The sequence below is a fragment of the Macaca fascicularis genome, chromosome 9 (assembly GCF_037993035.2).
Source record: "Macaca fascicularis isolate 582-1 chromosome 9, T2T-MFA8v1.1".
Taxonomy (NCBI): Eukaryota; Metazoa; Chordata; class Mammalia; order Primates; family Cercopithecidae; genus Macaca; species Macaca fascicularis.
The window spans coordinates 31,615,174-31,633,363 of record NC_088383.1 but is presented as its reverse complement, the minus strand read 5'-3'; the positions used below and the strand labels follow the sequence as shown (position 1 = coordinate 31,633,363).

General features: G+C 43.7%; 1 protein-coding gene and 1 long non-coding RNA gene across 33 annotated transcripts in view; one reads left to right on the top strand and one right to left on the bottom strand.

Moving 5' to 3' along the window:
• ZNF438 (zinc finger protein 438) overlaps positions 1-15,856 on the top strand; it is a 182,194-nt gene extending 166,338 nt beyond the window's left edge. For all 32 annotated transcript variants that reach the window (XM_065520492.1, XM_065520485.1, XM_065520481.1 and 29 more), the window contains 2 exons: positions 10,205-12,041; positions 15,062-15,856. In XM_065520492.1, the coding sequence (XP_065376564.1) occupies positions 10,205-12,041; positions 15,062-15,677 (2,453 nt within the window). In that variant the 3' untranslated portion in view covers positions 15,678-15,856. The remainder of the gene's footprint in view (positions 1-10,204; positions 12,042-15,061) is intronic.
• On the bottom strand, positions 1,477-15,162 carry LOC141407661 (uncharacterized). The gene is made up of 2 exons (XR_012417564.1): positions 14,803-15,162; positions 1,477-1,604 (listed from the first exon to the last, which is right to left on the bottom strand). It is a non-coding gene; the product is annotated as an uncharacterized lncRNA (long non-coding RNA).
• Positions 15,857-18,190: the final 2,334 nt, after the last annotated feature.

Below are 18,190 nucleotides of genomic sequence, written 5' to 3'. Positions count from 1 at the left end.
CCACTGAGACCTGTACTTACCCCCACTTTCTGAACAACTACTAGGGTAGTTGCTTTCTTCCCTACTAGGTTTAAGAGCAACAATTGGCCTCACTACTTACTAGGTATAAACTAAAGTGGAAAGGAGAGTCTCCATAAAGTAGCTCTTTAAAATGCATGTATGTTAACCCTATTCACATCAAATTGTTAATCCAATTAGCACTTTATCAATTGGGATACAAAAATTTACAGAAGGGCAAGTGGGAGTGGGGTGTGGATAGGGAATCAGAGAGCCTGGCATCAGATGTTAGGAAAGATTGAGCTACCAGCGTGAGTGTCAGGAGAGAGGCACAAGATTTAAAATACAGTTTCATTATTTACAAGCATAGAGGCAAAGGAAAACTTCCTCTTCACCCCTCTGAAGGTTCACTGATAATGAGCTGACAGATCAGCAGATTAATTGGAGAAAAGGCATATACATTGAATCAGTTGTGTGTTACATGACAAGAGAACCTTCAGAATGCAGACCCAAAGATGGGAAACTGTCCATTTTCATGCTGAGGTTCAACAAAATATGGACAGCTGTGGAGAAATATAACTGAACAAAAGGGATGTGATCTGATGCTAATGGAGTGAGTGAGGAAACCCAGCAAGGCTTGTCTGTTCTGGGTTGCTGTTGACCTCTCTGCACAGCATCCCTTCCTTCTGGGTATGAGGTAGGACCCTCTCTGGAATGGGGGTCCGATGACCTACAATCAAACAAGTAAGTCAGATCATTTCTTTATGGCCAGGGTTAGAGTAATAATTTTAGGTTTTATGGCTGGCTTTGGGGAAAAGTGGTTCTGGTTTCTATGACTCACCTTGGGGAAGAGGGATTCTAGAGTCTATGCCCAGTCTCAGGGGGCAATGAAGGGCCAGAGACAGAAGGGCAGAGAGAGATTTTTGCTTCTGAGGCCTTCATTTTGGGGAATTATCTTTTGAGGCCAGCACAAGTAATACCATTTCTTTTCTCTTTCCCTCATTGACCTTTCAAAATAGAAACACTAAGAATTCAGAACTACTTCCATATGCTGAGCATTCAAAATTTGTGCCCTTTTTTCCCACCAAAAATAAATGTCAACAATCTGATACTCTCTAGCAAGAGAAAGTGGAAAACTAGTATATCAGCTGAGCATCTAACATGTAGCAGGAACTACCTGCACCATCGTGGGTATTTTTCTCATTTAATCCTGACGGGGACCTTTGTAGGCAGATTATTACTATGCCCATTTCATAGATCCTAACATTTAGGCACAGAGAGTGAAGTGGCAAAGCCACAGGTACATGACAGAGCCAGGAGTTGACACCAAATCTGTCTAAACCCCAAAACACACAGTCTTTCTACTGAAGATCAGATGCTGGCCATAACCACATGTAGTAGCTTACAGTCAGCGTGCAGAGGTAGAAAGAGCTCTTGGAATAAAATGGGCTAGGATTTGAGTTCCAGCACTGTTACTTACCAGCTTAGAAATCCTTGTAAAACAGACTTGGCCAGGCACGGTGGCTCACGCCTGTAATCACAGCACTTTGGGAGGCTGAGGTAGGTGGATCGCTTAAGCACAGGAGTTCGAGACCAGCCTGGATAACCTGGCAAAACAATACATAAAAAATACAAAAATTAGCTCAGCATGTTGGTGTGCACCTGTAGTCCCAGCTACTTGGGAGGCTGACGTAGGAGGATCACCTGAGGTTGGGGAGTTCGAGGCTGCAGTGAGCCGTGATTGCACCACTGCACTCCAGCCTGAGTGACAAAGTGAGACCCTGTCTCAAAAACAAACAGATACAACAGTGGTTCCTAATTCAGGTTTTTTGGGTATTAAGTGAGATAATGCATGTTATATATTTTGCACAGTACCTAACCCATAAAATCTACTTATCGTTGGGATAATATTAAAGAAACAGTATTGATAAAGAAGCTCAGCTCCTCAGAAAATGAGAATTTCTTCCCCGCTAAGTGAGGTGATGGATGGACTGTTTGACAAGACAAATCTCAAAGGCCTGTGCTGAGTGGAAGTTGCCTGCATGTCACTGGTATTGTTAAGGAGGGAGAGGGGAGTTAGCTAAGAGCAATAATTGAGCAGAACACTACAAGTCTTGTCAAGGAGAATGGACTAAACTAGACTCAGGATACAACATCTCCAGTTAGGAATGTGCTTGTTTCCTTTGCATTGTCTCAGATTTCCTGAAATTTAGGTCTGAGACATGATGACTCTAGGAGGTCTCCGTGCTGCATATATGTGGACTAGAAATGCATTTGGCATCCTGAGTCCTTAGAAACAAAAGAACACTTGTGCCTATTGCCAGCACGTTTTACAGCGCACACTCTATAGTCAATGCTCAATAAATTCTTGTTGACTCTGACTGCTGCTGCAGACCCTGGACAGTGGCTTGGGGAGAGGGTAGGTAATGGCTAAGGGTGTTTATAGGCTTTTCAACAAAATTAAGTTGCACTCCCTTGTGTTATGAGACATTGCTTTTATCCCAGACCTCTCCAGGGTTTTACCATGTTTATTTTAACTAGAGACCATCTTGGGAAACAGTTTGAACCCCAACTGGAATTTATTATTTGAAAGCCAAGTGGCAGAGAAAACAGGGATAACAACGAATAAAACTGAAAATAGAGTATTTCAGTTTAATAAAATTAAAACCAAAACAACACCTAAAATTTTTGGCTCTTTAGTGACCAAGACTTGGCAGAACTTCCCTCATGAGCCTGGATCCAGGGGCCTGTTTCAAGAGCAGGGATATGCCTCTCTTTCTCTGCCTGCTCCCTTCTGCACTCTTAGCAGTAGGCCTGTGGGTCCCCTCAGATGGAATAATGGAACTTTGCCCAAACCAGCAACCAGATGAGGTTGAACAACTTTATTCAGAAGCAACAAAGCAGGCCTTGGTTCTGCCAGTGGAAATCAGGAAGTGAGCTGTTTGTGGCTATCTAGAGAATTGCCTCATGTGCTTGTCTCTTAATACTATTTGTGGTAGCTGCATTGTGAAACAGTTTAATAAAGCTGGGTAAGACATTGGCACTTAGTGCTATTGAGCCCTCACTCTTTCCACCACTGCCTTTAACATGTAAATGATGTCCATCAGATCTAATCTCTAATCCTTTGATGGCAATGGAGGAGGAGGAGGAGGAGGACACACGTTACACATTCTCCAAATATCCAGCAGCCTTTCTGGATTTCTCAGAGTCCTATGGATAGTAAGTGGCAAATTCAAATATAATGTGCTTTTGCTTTCAAATGACTATTAATTTTCTGTGAGTTATCTCTAATAAGTGGGCTTTCAGAAAATTAGTATAATTTAATGGTAATAGAAATTTTAGGCCAGGCGCGGTGACTCACTCCTGTAATCCCAGCACTTTGGGAGGCCAAGGTGGGTGAATCACTTTAGGTCAGGAGTTCGAAACCAGCCTGGCCAACATGGTGAAACCCGTCTCTACTAAAAATAGAAAAATTAGCCAGGCATGGTGGCACATGCCTATAATCCCAGCTACTCGGGAGGCTAAGGCGGGAGAATCACTTGAACCTGGGAGGTAGAAGTGGCAGTGAGCCAATATCGCACCACTGCACTCCAGCCTGGGTGACAGCAAGACTCTGTCTCAAAAAAAAAAAAAAAAGTTTAGAATATGACAAGCTATTTCTATTTCAAAATTTCTTTTTTTTTTCTATTTAAAATTTAGATATGGTATTATATTTTGTGATAAATTTGGACAACTTCACATATAATCCCCCCGCCCCTTTGAAGGAAAATGAAGAAAAAGGTCATTGCTTTGCATTGGAATGGGACAGCTCTGGGTTGTGTGGACTTTGGCAGATTATTTAACTTCCTCAAACCTCATTTTGCTTAATCTGTGTAAGGGGAACAGTAATACCTATTTGCAGAGTTTGGATGAAGATTTAATTAAAAGACCTAGCACCAATTCTAGACCATAATAAGGGCTCAACACTTCCTAGTTTCCCTTTAATCCCAGTTAGATCAATTTCTCACCAACTGTAAATGTCACTTTTCAAAATCATTATTTTAGTATGCTTAACATATTAAAAACAGCCCATATTTAAGATCCTAATATTAAGTGTTCCTGTTGAATAATTGTACAAAATTAATTTTACTGAGCGACCCTTTTATGTCTTCAGTTAATAAAAGTCCATGTTCAGTACCCAAGAGTCCTGTGAGTCTCTTTAACTGTGTTACGGGTAGTTTTGCAGGATTTCCAGAAATTATGAATGTCAGTGGAAATTTTTACTTCTCATTAGTTAGTGCACAGTTCTGTAAGATCTGTAATATAGTGGGTGCAGGTGAGAGTTTTTAGATCACACCATCTGTGAAAGGCCTTGTAAATGTGTAGTGGAATAAACCACTGTTGTATAACTATATTGCCAAGAAAGACTTTCTGCAGTCATACTATCTTAGTATGTTAGAGCTTTTAAAAACTTAATGGCATTTTCAGCTTCTCTAAGGACTCCTGTTGTTCAGACTACTCAAAAAAAAAAAAAAAAAAGTGTTATTCTAGCATCACTGACCTTTATTGCAAATTGCCTCATTTTATCTTATAAAGCAAATGTTTGGAGGAACAATTCGTACAACTCCACTTGTCCTTGGGAGGTAATGAGCTCTAATACGTCTCAGTGCTTAACTTTTTTGGGTAGTTATGCACTGCCTGTCGGATTACTTACTAGATTACTTCCCTGATCGTTAGCAATTCTTGTCATTAAGTAGTCAAGGAAAATAAAAGACATGAGCCATTCTCTGTGTGTACATCTAGACAGTCATTTATGCATAGACACACACTCATCACAAATATCCCAAAAGATACTGCTTTTTAAAACAGATTCAACTAGGGAAACTTTCATTTTCCTTTCATTCATTAAACAAATATGTCTGAGAACCTCCTGTGTGCCAGGCACAGAGGGTATTCAGTGGGAAATTAGCACTTATCCCATTCCTGACTTCTTAGTTCCCCTGGGTCCCTCCACCCAACAAAGGCCACCATAATCCTGATTTCTTTTGTTTCATTTCAGAGATATTCTGCACATATACAGGATATATTTGTGTGTGTATCTTCTCATTTTTGTTAAGACAAGTGATAGCATACTGTACATCTCCCATCTTGGAGAGTATTCCAGATCACCCTGATTCTTTCTTTGTTTTTATTACTGCATGGTATTACATTGTGTGGTTGGATGGTTATCTTACTAGCACCCTGTTGGTGGACACTTAAGTAATTACCAGGGTTTTTTCTCTTCTGTTTCTGTGGCCTTGCTGTCTTTCTTCTGCCTTGCATTTCTATTAACACATTGGTTTCGTTTCCTGTCCTTAATGATTCTGAGAAACTGGATTCAGCGCCACTTTCATGGAGACCATCACCTTTGTATGTACTTCCTGATAGAGCCAGACAAGCATAGTATGTTAAATGTACTCAACAAGACCTTATCTTTTCACCCCACAAACTCTTTGTGATTAGCTTGTGATATTGATCATGAACCACCTGATAAGCCTTTCAACCCCAGCATCCACTTCTTTAAGTTGCAGGGACCTTGAGGAGCACGGACTCAGTTTGGCAGACATCATATCGGTCATCTGGGCCTCTGTCACTTCAGGTTGCCCACACGGCTGACACTGATCGGTGCTCTCGCAGCCGGGACAGAGCTCAGGAGTGTCCTTTTGTTTTCAGACCACAGTGGCCTCCTTTTCCTTTGAATGCCCTTGCTCTTCCTATGTGATTTTATTCCCACTATAATGTAGAGACATTTGAAGATCAGTTGAAGCACATTAACTTCAAATATATCATAATTAGCTCACTCCCTTTTGGTGTGGCTGTATGAAGTATATCTGGTTTCATTTCTGGAAACCTTAACTGTCAGAAGGTTGCTTTCTCACACTTGGTCATAAAAAATAGGAAGCTCCTTCCCAACTTAAGTCTTTAGAGACTTCAAGGTGACCTTGACCACTGTTGTTGCTTCAGCTGCATCTTCTGCTGTCTGTTATTTCTGCCTTTCTTCATGTTGACATTACCATGCTCTGCCTCTGAGGTTTGGTTTCCCTTTCTGTTGTTCCTCTGTCTTCGCTCTAATCCCCCCACTCTTCCTCTCTGTGTGTGTGTTTTCTGTAGAGCTTGCTTGTTTCTTTGACTATTTCAGTGTATGCCCCAGCAGCATAATTTACCATTCTCTTTTGTTATTTCCTCAGGTGGTTAGTTGATTATTCACTCCTTATTCTGGCAATAAATAAAATTACATTTAAAAATGTTTCTGAGAAATATCCTCTGTTTCCTTTTAAATTTTCAAAATATTGAAATGTTAAAGGTCATTTTTACATTGTGTTTTTTTCCCACTGTTTACAAAATTTCCAAGGCTCAACCTCTAAATTATTTTTCTCTTTGATCACTTTATTACTGCTTAAAAAATTCAACAAATATTTAGTAAATCTCTGTCATGTACTGGATACTGTAGGCCCTGAAGACACAGACCAACTCCCTGTCCTCTAGGAATTCTAGGGAAAGCAGGCGATATATGTGATACTTTATTTATTTATTCATTCATTCATTCATTCATTCATTCATTGGAGACGTAGTCTCACTGTGTTGCCCAGGTTGGAGTACAGTGGCATGATCTCAGTTCACTGCAACCTCCACTTCCCGGGTTCAAGCAATTCCCCTGCCTCAGCCTCCCAAGTAGCTGGGATTACAGGCACCTGCCACCACACCCGGCTAATTTTTGTATTTTTAGTAGAAACAGGGTTTCATCATGTTGACCAGGCTGGTCTCAAACTCCTGACCTCAAGTGATCTGCCTGCCTTAGCCTCCCAAAGTGCTGGGATTACAGGCATGAGCCACCGCATCTGGCCATAGATGGAACATATGATCTAGAGAAAATGAAACAGGAAGAGGGAGCAGGGAGTTCACAATGGGATATAGTTTTAAATAAGGTCGTCAGAGAAGATGCTCGTTGAGAAGAAGCCATTTGTACAAAACCTTGAAGGAAATGATGCAGCAAGTACTGGGGATTTATTGTCTTGGGCATAAAAGGGAAAAATGTCTTGGGCAGGTGGGAGTAGCCAGTGCTCCTCCCAGCCAGGAGCCACCTCTCAGGAGGTGCATGCCCAGAAGAGCAAAGAGGCCACCATGGCTGGAGTGGAGCAAGTGGAGGAAATAGGTCAGAGAGACTGCCAGGGACCTTTTAAAGCATGAGGCCTTTTAAGCCATTGCAGGGATTTTGGCTTTACTCTGAGATGAAGAGCCACTGGACAGATTTGAGATGAGGGAGTCATAGATCTTGGGCTATGATGTGTTATTGTCACATATTCTTTAAAGAGGGCGTATTACTAAGCCTTTGTTCTAGCCCTTCTTGCAGTAAATATTTTCTGCCCAATTAGGAGGAAGAACTAGTGATAAATGACCCAATATTTTCTCTTCTCTCCCTTCCATACCCCAGATCTGTTGTGTAAATGCAAAGAACATTATTACTGCTAATGTAATTATGTATTAAGCCACATCTCTAAGTAACCAAAAGCCATCAGTAATTTCAGGCTTTCTGCAAAGTCTCTCGATCCTGATTTAAAGTATTTATTTACAACTTATTTTGGTACTTCTTCCAAAAAAAAAAAAAGATGAGAAGGTGAGGTTTAAAATGAAAAACATTTAAAGGCTATGAAAATAAAACTTAAAAAATTAAAATTGTGTAGGAAGAAGTAGCAATCCATATAGATGACTATTGTGAAGTGATTTACCACTCAGTTTACCCACAAGCGGAATTCATGGTAATCAGACTCAGAAGGAAAACAACAAATAATTATCTTTTTCTGATTTTTCCAGAGCATAGCACTAGTCCTTATACTTCTTACTCTAGTGCAGGCTATTCTGTGAACTATGTTTCATAACATCCTTTTTCTTCACAAAACAATTACTTTCTAAAAATAAAGTGGTCAATGTAAATGTCAACTTATTTCTACTAAGTGGCTTGTTTATTTAGGGGGTGTCATTTCTGCTGAAAGAACCAACTTCCTGCTAAAATTGTTAATTCACTCACTGTAGGCATTAAAATCAAGGTTGATGGGCCAGGCGCGGTGGCTCATGCCTGTAATCCCAGCACTTTGGGCGGGCAAGGTGGGCAGATCACCTGAGGTCGGGAGTTCAAGACCAGCCTGACCAACATGGAGAAACCCTGTCTCTACTAAAAATACAAAATTAGCCGGATGTGGTGGCGCATGCCTGTAATCCCAGTTACTTGGCAGGTTGAGGCAGGAGAATCGCTTGAACCCAGGAGGCAGAGGTTGCAATGAGCCGAGATCATACCATTGCACTTGCCTGAGCAACAGGAGCAAAACTCCATCTCAAAAAAGAAAAAAAAAGAAAAAAGAAAATCAAGGTTGATGTTACATTTTCTTTTTTTTTTTTTTTTTTTGAGTCGGAGTCTCGCTCAGACTGTTGCCCAGGCTGGGGTATAGTGGCATGATCTCAGCTCACTACAACCCCTGCCTCCAGGGTTCAAGTGATTCTCCTGCCTCAGCCTCCCCAGTAGCTGGGATTACAGGCATCCGCCACCATACCTGGCTAATTTTTTATGTATTTTTAGTAGAGACGGAGTTTCATCATGTGGCCAGGTTGGTTTCGAGCTCCTGACCTCAAGTGATCCGCATGTCTCAACCTCCCAAAGTGCTAGAATTATAGGCGTGAGCCCCCGCACCCAGCTGATTGTACATTTTCGATTGTCTGTTTCACTAGATTGTCTGCTACCTACCTTGTATCCTCTAACACAGTGTTCAGTCCCTTACCTCCAACTCTAAAATCTAAAAAACTCTGAAAACAGAAGTTTATGAAAAGTTAAGTTCCAAACTCATTCAGAAGTAAAAACTTGAACTGAAATAAAGACAATTTAAAAATCTTCGTTTGTCCTACTTGTGAATATTTGCATGTTTTGCTACACAAGTGGTAATAGGTTCAATTATGGGTGCCCTGCAGATTCTGCTGGGAGTTATGTAACATTTAGTATATGCATCTTATTACTTTTCCAAAATTTGAAAATATAAATTCCAAACCACGTCTTCCTCCAAATATTTCAGAAAAGGGATCGTGGGCTTGCAGTAGCCAATCCTGGAATAATAATGATTGGAATAATGTAGGTGCCTAGTAAATGTGAATTGAAGTTTGATTAATATGAGATACTTAGAAATTAGAAACATTTCTGCACCTGGGTCTTGTGACCTTGAGACCTCAGAAAATAAAATAGATAATTCAGTCTTTAGAAGCAGGACACCACAATTGTTCTCTTAAGGTAGTGGTAATTGGTCTTAGGTCAGGTTAATAAATCCAGAAAGAATGAAGTGTTATTCTAGCAGTCAAAATTGTTCTTGTTAGTATCCTAGAAGGTGCTTTTTGTGCCATTCACATATTTTTCATGTTGTCTCTGTATCTTTACTTATCACTTTGTATCTTTTTGGTTTTTATTCAACATTTTTTAAAGGTGTCACATCAGCTTTTTTAATACTGGTGATTTAATTGCAAAAGCACACATAAACAGTTTGAAAGGTGTGAGAAGAAATTCGCAAGTCACATGGGGAAACAGCAACAAAGCTAGCATTCAGTCTGGAATGCATCCACTGTGCCAAACAAACTCAACTGCTAGTGGGTCAAATGGTGTATCCTGAGATTGAGTGAAAAATAAGTTTGATACCAGAAATGCTTGTTTCATACAAAGGATGCAGTGGGAAGTATCAAGATGAATTGAATATAGGCTGTACCCTCACAAAGCTCAAGCTTAATAGGGAAAGCAGAACATGAATATAAAATAATAAACTACATAGCAGAACACACCAGACATCATGTGAAGATGAGTGGGGATAGGTTAAATGGAGAAGATAGACTTGCAGAATACATGGATGAGAAGGACGGAATCTTCGCTGTCAAGCAGTGTTGAGTAGTAGAGATACACATAAACACAAAAATTATTATGGAAAATTGTAAATAACATAATAGGAGCTAAGGAACCATAGATGAGTATAGTAATCCTTGAGGAAGGTAGGCAGGAATTGATCTTCAAGCTGGTCTTGAGGGACACAAGAGTTTGTCCAGAAGGTTTGGAGGTAGGTCAAGGAATCTCTTCTGGGCAGAGTAAATAAGATGCATGTTGTTTGAAGTATCACTAACAGGACAGTTGCATACAATAACTCTTTATATTTTATTGTCATTGCAGGTGAATCAAACATCCCTTCTGGAACAATACAGAGTAGGAAAGGTTTGCAGAATAAGAGTCAGTTTAGGACCATCGCACCAAAAATTGTGCCCAAAGTCCTAACATCCAGAATGCTGCCATGTCATTCACCATCACGCTCTGATCAGGTGAATCTGGGACCCTCCATCAACTCTAAGCCACTGGGGATGTCCACCCAGAACTATGCTCTGATGCAGGTTGCTGGCCAGGAGGGGACATTTTCTCTTGTTGCTTTGCCACATGTTGCGTCAGCTCAGCCCATTCAGAAACCCAGAATGTCCCTACCTGAAAACCTGAAACTTCCTATTCCTCGATATCAACCCCCAAGAAATAGCAAAGGATCAAGAAAGAAACCCATCCTGATCTTTCCTAAGAGTGGCTGTAGCAAAGCTCCTGCCCAAACCCAAATGTGTCCTCAGGTATCCCCTTCCCCACCCCACCACCCTGAACTCCTGTACAAACCCAGCCCATTTGAGGAAGTGCCATCACTAGAGCAAGCCCCAGCCAGCATTGGCACAGCTGCGCTGACTAATGGAAGTGACCATGGGGACTTGAGACCACCAGTGACCAACACCCATGGCAATGTGAACCCTCCTGCCACCCCAGCATCATCCACACCAGAGGGGCCTGCCAAGCAGGACCTCACAGGTCTTTCAGGGAAACCACACTTTGTAAGCAAGGTAACATCTAGTAAGCCTTCTGCTGTTGCCAGTGAAAAGTTTAAAGAACAAGTTGATCTTGCAAAAACCATGACCAGTTTATCACCAACCATTCTTGGCAATGCAGTTCCGTTGATCTCTTCAGTCCCCAAAGGGAAACTGCCAATCCCACCCTACTCAAGAATGAAGACAATGGAGGTTTACAAAATCAAATCAGATGCTAGCATTGCAGGTTTTTCTTTTCCAGGACCTAAGGCCGACTGTGATAAGGTATCCTCCACCACAGAAGGCTTTAATGCAGCCACCAAGGTGGCAAGCAAGCTGCCTGTTCCACAAGTGTCACAGCAGAGTCCCTGTGAAAGTGCCTTTTGTCCACCCACCAAACTTGATCTCAACCACAAAACAAAACTGAACAGTGGAACCGCAAAGAGAAGAGGAAGGAAACGGAAGGTACCAGATGAAATTTTGGCATTTCAGGGAAAAAGGAGGAAATGTGTCATTAATAAGTGTAGAGATGGTAAAGAAAGAGTAAAAAATGATCCCCAAGAATTCAGAGACCAAAAGCCGGGGACCCTGAAAAAATATCGTAGCATTATGCCCAAACCTATCATGGTCATACCCACTTTGACCCCCCTGGCTTCTCCAGCTACACTACAATCCCAGATGCTTGGGGGCCTAGGACAGGATGTTTCGTTAAATAATTCACTCACTCCTAAATATCTTGGCTGTAAGCAAGACAACAGCTCTTCCCCTAAGCCCAGCTCCATGTTCAGAAGTGGATTCTCTGGCATTAAGAAGCCTTGGCACAGATGTCATGTCTGCAACCACCACTTCCAGTTCAAACAGCACCTTCGAGACCACATGAATACACACACCAACAGACGGCCTTACAGTTGTCGGATTTGTCGCAAGTCCTACGTACGTCCTGGCAGCCTGAGCACACACATGAAACTTCATCACGGTGAGAACCGTCTGAAGAAACTCATGTGTTGTGAGTTTTGTGCAAAAGTGTTTGGCCACGTCCGAGTCTATTTTGGCCATCTGAAAGAAGTGCATAGGGTTGTGATCAGCACTGAGCCCGCCGCCAGTGAACTGCAGCCAGGAGACATACCAAAGAACAGAGACATGAGTGTGCGAGGCACGGAGGGATCACTGGAGAGGTGAGTGTCGATGGAATGGAAACCCGGCAAGAGAGTCTGTTTTGATTTGGGGAAGACGGGAAGATTTCATGTTCAGAAAGGAGAGTTTATAAAACATCTCTTGGATTAAGATTTCATAAGGTAGTTATCTATACCTCCTAGTTCTGTGAAGAATAATCTCGTTTCTCTCTGGTTTCTGATCATCCATATTTGGAATTACCTTAACCACTCTAGTAAATTATTGTATATAGTTCCAGTGGTCTTTACAAGTAATTTCCCCCAAAATCACATCCACAGAATTTGCACTATTTTAAACAGCATCATTTGCCCCAAAATGCGGCATGACCCATGATGGGGACTCAGAGTGGGTGTGTCTGTCATGTTGGCCCTACCTTAAGGTGCCCAGACCCCACCCTCTTCGTTTGCCATGTTTTTCCCATCAGGTCAGGTTCTCTCTTTCTGGAGTCATTCCTTTTTGCAAGCCCTGCTTCCTAGTATTACTGTTACAGGATCCTTGGGGTGTCATTTCATCAGCCGGAAACCTCTGTGGCCAGTGGCACCTTGGCGTGAGTTTTGCTCTGGCCCATTAGGCTCGTTCCATGCACTGGGCCTGGCAGGCTGCACTCAACTCATGCTACTGGCCTAGATCCCATGCCTTCCAAGGGCAAGCCAGGCACAGAGTGGTGAGGGATGTGTGAGCGAGCATGGGGTCTGGCCACTGCGCATAGGCAGGCACGCCGGCTGCTGCTGCAGGCTTAGGCAGCTCCAGATGCCACCTCCCTGCAAGGCTGTGTCTGGACCAGGCACATCACAAGCAGCTTCCACAGCTGGCACCGGGAACATGATGTTGCTCGGAAGCTTGGAGACTCCAGGAACTGCATGGCCCCAGGAGGGAGTCACTGCCCTGGCTCAGGGGGCTCCCAGGTCAGAGCTCCCCAAAGGACCACAGCTCTTCACCTGCAGTGTGGCAAGCAAAGGGCGTGTTTCAGCCTGTTTGTGTTACAGCTCTCTTAGCCCCACCATTTGGCAGGTCCCGAGTTCTTGTCCTGCATTCAGGAAGAATGAGCTACACAGAGAAGTAGAGGGTGAGCAAGATAAAGAGGAACTTTATCAAGTGATAGAACAGCTCAGAGTTGAACTGCAGGGGGCAGTTCCTTGCAGCCAGGTTGTCCCAACTAACATTCAGCTCTTAGCAGAGAGGGTAGCTCCTCTCTGCAGGCCAGTCATCACCGTCATCTCTTCTGCTCTCAGCAGAGAGGGTAGCCCCTCTCTGCCACTGGTCATCCCATTGTCTCTTCAAGTCTGGCTAAGTCCGGGGCTTTTATGTGCCTCAGAGGAGAGGAAGTGGCGTGCGGTTGGTCCATGGGTGGTCATGGACAGACCCAGAAAAGCACCACAAGTTCCCACTCCAGTCCACGTGGCCGGCAGCCTGGCCCCCAGGATTCAGGGCTTCCCCAGCTTGATGGCGGGGCTTCACCGGGGACCTCCCCCTTTCTGCCCAGAAGCTTCTTTGCCTCCTGCTTCTGTTTATGGCACCCAGGCTGTTCATGCTGAGGGGGCACCTGCAGGCCGGCACCGAGCTGTCCTCAGCGCCCCTTCGTCAGCCTCCCTCCCATGCTTATCGGCACCCAAAGTCTGGAGCGGGCCAGGGTGGTAGGGGGTGGGCATATCAGCACTGCCTCAAGCGTGTGCACACCCAGCCAGGTTACAACAGTGCCCAGGCTCAGCCCCAGCCTTGCTTTGAGATTGGAGCAGGTGCTGACAGTAAGGAGAAGCCAGTCAGCAGGAGCAGGTGCTTCTTGAGTCTGTGGGAGGAAGGGGCCTTCCCGGACCCCTGAGAGTGCAGAGATGCCTGGATCTGCAGCCACAGCAGGGTAACTACAGTGATGCCTGGGAGGGCAGGAGGGCTCCTGCCTGCTCCCAGCTTCCAAGAGCACAGGGATGCCTGGGTCGCAGCTGCGGCTTGGGCAGCTGCAGGCTGTTGCGCTTGGGAAGCTCCCACCCCGCCAACTTGGAAAGGGCAGGGCTCCTGCTTGTCCCCAGCTCCCCGGCTCCATGAAGCGTGGCACCGCCCCTGGCCCATCTCCGCCTCAGGGCCCCTCTCTACCCGCTCCTGCATGCCCTAGTGTGCTGTTTCCCCGGCCAGCAGGTGACTCAGCCTGGCCCCATCACAGTGGCTCTCAGGGCGGCAGGTTTCAGGGACTGCCCACCTCCTCTCCACGTTTCCCCAGCAGCAACAGCAGGCAAGGTGCAGGTGGCGCAGTGGCCCTGGCCAGCCCCGCACAAATGAACCCGACACTCAGGGCCAGCCCCACAAGTCCCCGCTGCACCTTCAGGCGGGTGCTCACTGGCTCCTTTCTGAATGTGAAATCTTCCCCTTCCCCAAATCAAAACAGACGCTCTTGCCAAATGTAGTTTGGACATTTTACCTAAAAATCAAAATCTAACTATAGGAAAAGAAGGAAGAAGTGAGGTTTCATGGTTCATTAGTGAAAGGCACAGAGGTCTTAAAGGGGACAGAAACGTCTGAGAAAAAGGAGAAACTATAGAAAAGCAAGGAAGAAATAGGATAGGCACCCTTTATTTTTACTGAACATAACAGAGTGAGCCAAAATTGAATAGAAGGTATTGGTGCTCAAGGTTAGGGAGAGCCACAGTGGGTAGGGTGGGACCGTTACCTTCAACAGAACTGAGGGTGTTCCTGTGCCCTTCACGCACTCTTACGTGACTCTTCCACGTGATTGCTCCTGTCCCTGTGGTCACCAAAGATAAGTTAGCTCACCTGGGACAGATGCATGAAGAGAAGGACTGTTGATTAAAGGAACCCTGGTAGCTGGAGAAATGTGTGGCCGCAAGCAGGAGTGACAGTTGGTATTCACCGCGGTCCTTGCGGAAGGTCTTCCCAGGCGCTCTCTGTTTACCCCAGCCCTTGTCTTTCTCATCAGTGTATGTTTTAGATCCCTGAAGGCTGAGAGCTAAGAGGAATGGTTCCAATTGCATTTTTCCATGAAACTTATGTACACTATTTTTGCCCTTTTCAGAGAAAACAAGTCCAACCTGGAAGAAGACTTCCTTCTAAACCAGGCAGATGAAGTCAAATTACAAATCAAATGTGGCCGTTGTCAGATTACTGCTCAGTCTTTTGCGGAAATAAAGTTTCATTTACTTTATGTTCACGGAGAGGAAATTCAGGGCAGGCTACAAGAAGGGACCTTCCCAGGAAGCAAGGGGACTCAGGAAGAGTTGGTGCAGCACACTAGCCCTGACTGGAAAAGGCATCCTGAGAGAGGGAAGCCGGAGAAGCTTCATTCCTCCGAGGAGGATTCACACGCATGTCCGAGACTGAAAAGGCAGCTCCACCTTCATCATCAGAATGGCATGGAAATGCTCATGGAAAATGAAGGACCCCAGTCAGGAACCAACAAACCAAGGGAAACCTGCCAGGGCCCTGAGTGTCCTGGCCTCCACACAGTTCTCTTGTGGTCCCGTTCAGGCTTTAACTGCCTGCTTTGTGCAGAGATGCTGGGACGGAAAGAGGACCTCCTCCGCCACTGGAAGCACCAGCATAATTGTGAGGACCCTTCCAAACTGTGGGCTGTTTTAAATACGGTCTCCAACCAGGGAGTGATTGAACTTTCCAGTGAAGCTGAGAAATGAGACCCCAAGGCAGGCCGGGGTTAAGGAGAGAGCTCTGCCGCCGCCTTCCTTCAGAGCTTCGTGCTTTATGGTGGTGCTTAGTCACAAAGATCAAACAACAGGATTGGCGTGAGTGAACAGAAATGATTTTTGTACATGGTTTTATTTTCTTATGAAATAAAATATATGTTCTCGAAACATATTTTTCTAACTATATGCAGTCTTATTTTAAAATCATATGTACTGATTCTTAATGTCTTAGACTTTCAGAATAAATAAAAAGATCAAAATTTGGAGATTGAAATTTAGAGGGATATAGGCTGTTCTTCAAATATAGCTCTCAGTGAAAACGTGTGTGTGTCCTTCCTTTTGTTCAGATGTTTTCTGCTTATGTAGATTGACAAATGTCAAAAATGTCCAGGCAGCAAAACCCTTTTAGTCTCAACCATAGTATCAAGTTAGATGGTAAGTGCTGATATTTATTAAATTATCTGGTTTATTTGAATATGATATAGAGCAGTATTTTAATAAGATTGTCGTCTACAATAATTTAAAATCCATGTTTTCAGGACTCAGATTTTTGTTTCTCGTAATTTTGCTATTTTCTTAAATGCACATTTCCTTGAAGATTAGTTGTTGGCAAGTCTGATAGCTGTAGTGTTCCATATCAAAATAATTTTTTTAAAAATTTAGTACTTCAGCTAATAAAAAATCCACTTGCTTGGTCAAAAGTTATTTTCAAGTAGTCTTTGGGGCCAGAAAATTTACAACCTGGAAAGTGAACTGAATAGTTCAGTCCAGATGTGTAGGGGTCTCAACTGCGTTCCCTCACTCCCAAGTGACTTCAGAGGGTTGTCGCCAGCTGATCAATTTTAGATGGAACTGTGCTTTTCAAGCCCAGGTTCTCTCTGAAAGCCAGGAGTAAATGATTGCCTCTTAAATTCCTGGGAAATTACCTCAAATCAGTAAAGTTGTCATTTGAAGTTTCTGGCCATCCTGGCTGCAAAATCATTTTCTTAGAAAAGTGGAGTTTCAGCACTCATCCTACTGATAATCTCAGCCTTGGATGAAAGCACCACGCATGTGGCCAGCTCAGCCCAGGCATGTTCATAATATTTTGTGCTCAAGGAAGTTGCCTAAGCAGAGAAAGAACGGAATTCTAATTGATAAGCTAGTGGATCTTACATCATCTGTTTTTAATGTCTGGTTTTAAAAGCCAGTGTTCGTAGACATGATTTGCCTCAAATAGTAAAAGAGAAAACTAGTATTTGTCTTTTTGCAAATAGTTTTGTAAATTTGAGAATAAGAGAGTAGGGATAGAAATATCTGAAAGATTGTGTTGTGGTTTGTCAGTTGATCACGCTTTACCCAGTTTCAAATAGGGAATATCAGACCTCTACTGTTTGATAGTTTTAGAACTTTTTGGTTAATAATGAAAAGGCTTTACCATTCAAACCAGTTCCCAGTTTGTTTTTTTGAAAGACTGGTCTCAAAGACATTACCAAATGACTTCTACAAAGAATACTACTTGAATTCAAACCATGAAACTTGAATTCAAACTATGAAATAATTCATAGATTGCTCAATCCTCAGATACGAAGTCGTGTTTTAGAAATACTAGCCAGTTGGCCAAGGTAGAGTAGTGGGTGTGGAGTGTGTATGGAAACAAAGGTGTGGGGACAGAATACACCCACCCAGCACTCGTGGAAAGTCTGAAGTCCCTAGGTTGTGGAGGAGCCCATCTGTGGCCTGTGTCTCCCCACATATTCTTACAGCAAGGCCATAGGCAGTCTCCGGAAAGAAGTACAGTGAGGAATGGGGGAAAGAGCAAAGGTACAGAGATGATATGATTGGCTCATGATTCAGCACTCTGGCTGGATCTCCATTTCAGAGCAGCTGCATTTCCGAGCATTTCAGAGCAGCGGCCCCAATGTACTAACTAAATTTAGATGACTCAATGGAACACTGATCCATGGGGAGAGGGAGGGTGCAGGTGGGGAGCCATGGAAAAGTTACGCTCATCTTTAAGAAAATTCTTTTTTTTTTTTTTTGAGACGGAGCTCACTCTGTCGCCCAGGCTGGAGTGCAGTGGCGTGATCTCGGCTCACTGCAAGCACTGCCTCCCGGGTTCAAGCAATTCTCCCGCCTCAGCCTCCTGAGTAGCGGGGACTACAGGCACCTGCCACCACACCCGGCTAATTTTTTTTTTTTTTTTTTTTTTTTTTTTTTTAGTAGAGACGGGGTTTCACCGTGTTAGCCAGGATGGTCTCGATCTCCTGACCTCATGATCCACCCACCTTGGCCTCCCAAAGTGCTGGGATTACAGGTGTGAGCCACTGCGCCTGGCCAAAAATTCTTTTTTTAAGATAAGGAAGGTTAGTGGGGCATAGGACCCACCCTGGATGTCAGTGTGTATGGATTCATTTGTGGTACCATGTTACAGTTCTCAGCTTTTGAAAACTCCCCTGCATTACAATGCAAACATCCCCAGTGCCACCCAAAATAAGGAATTTCTGGCCCTTACTAGTAGTGCT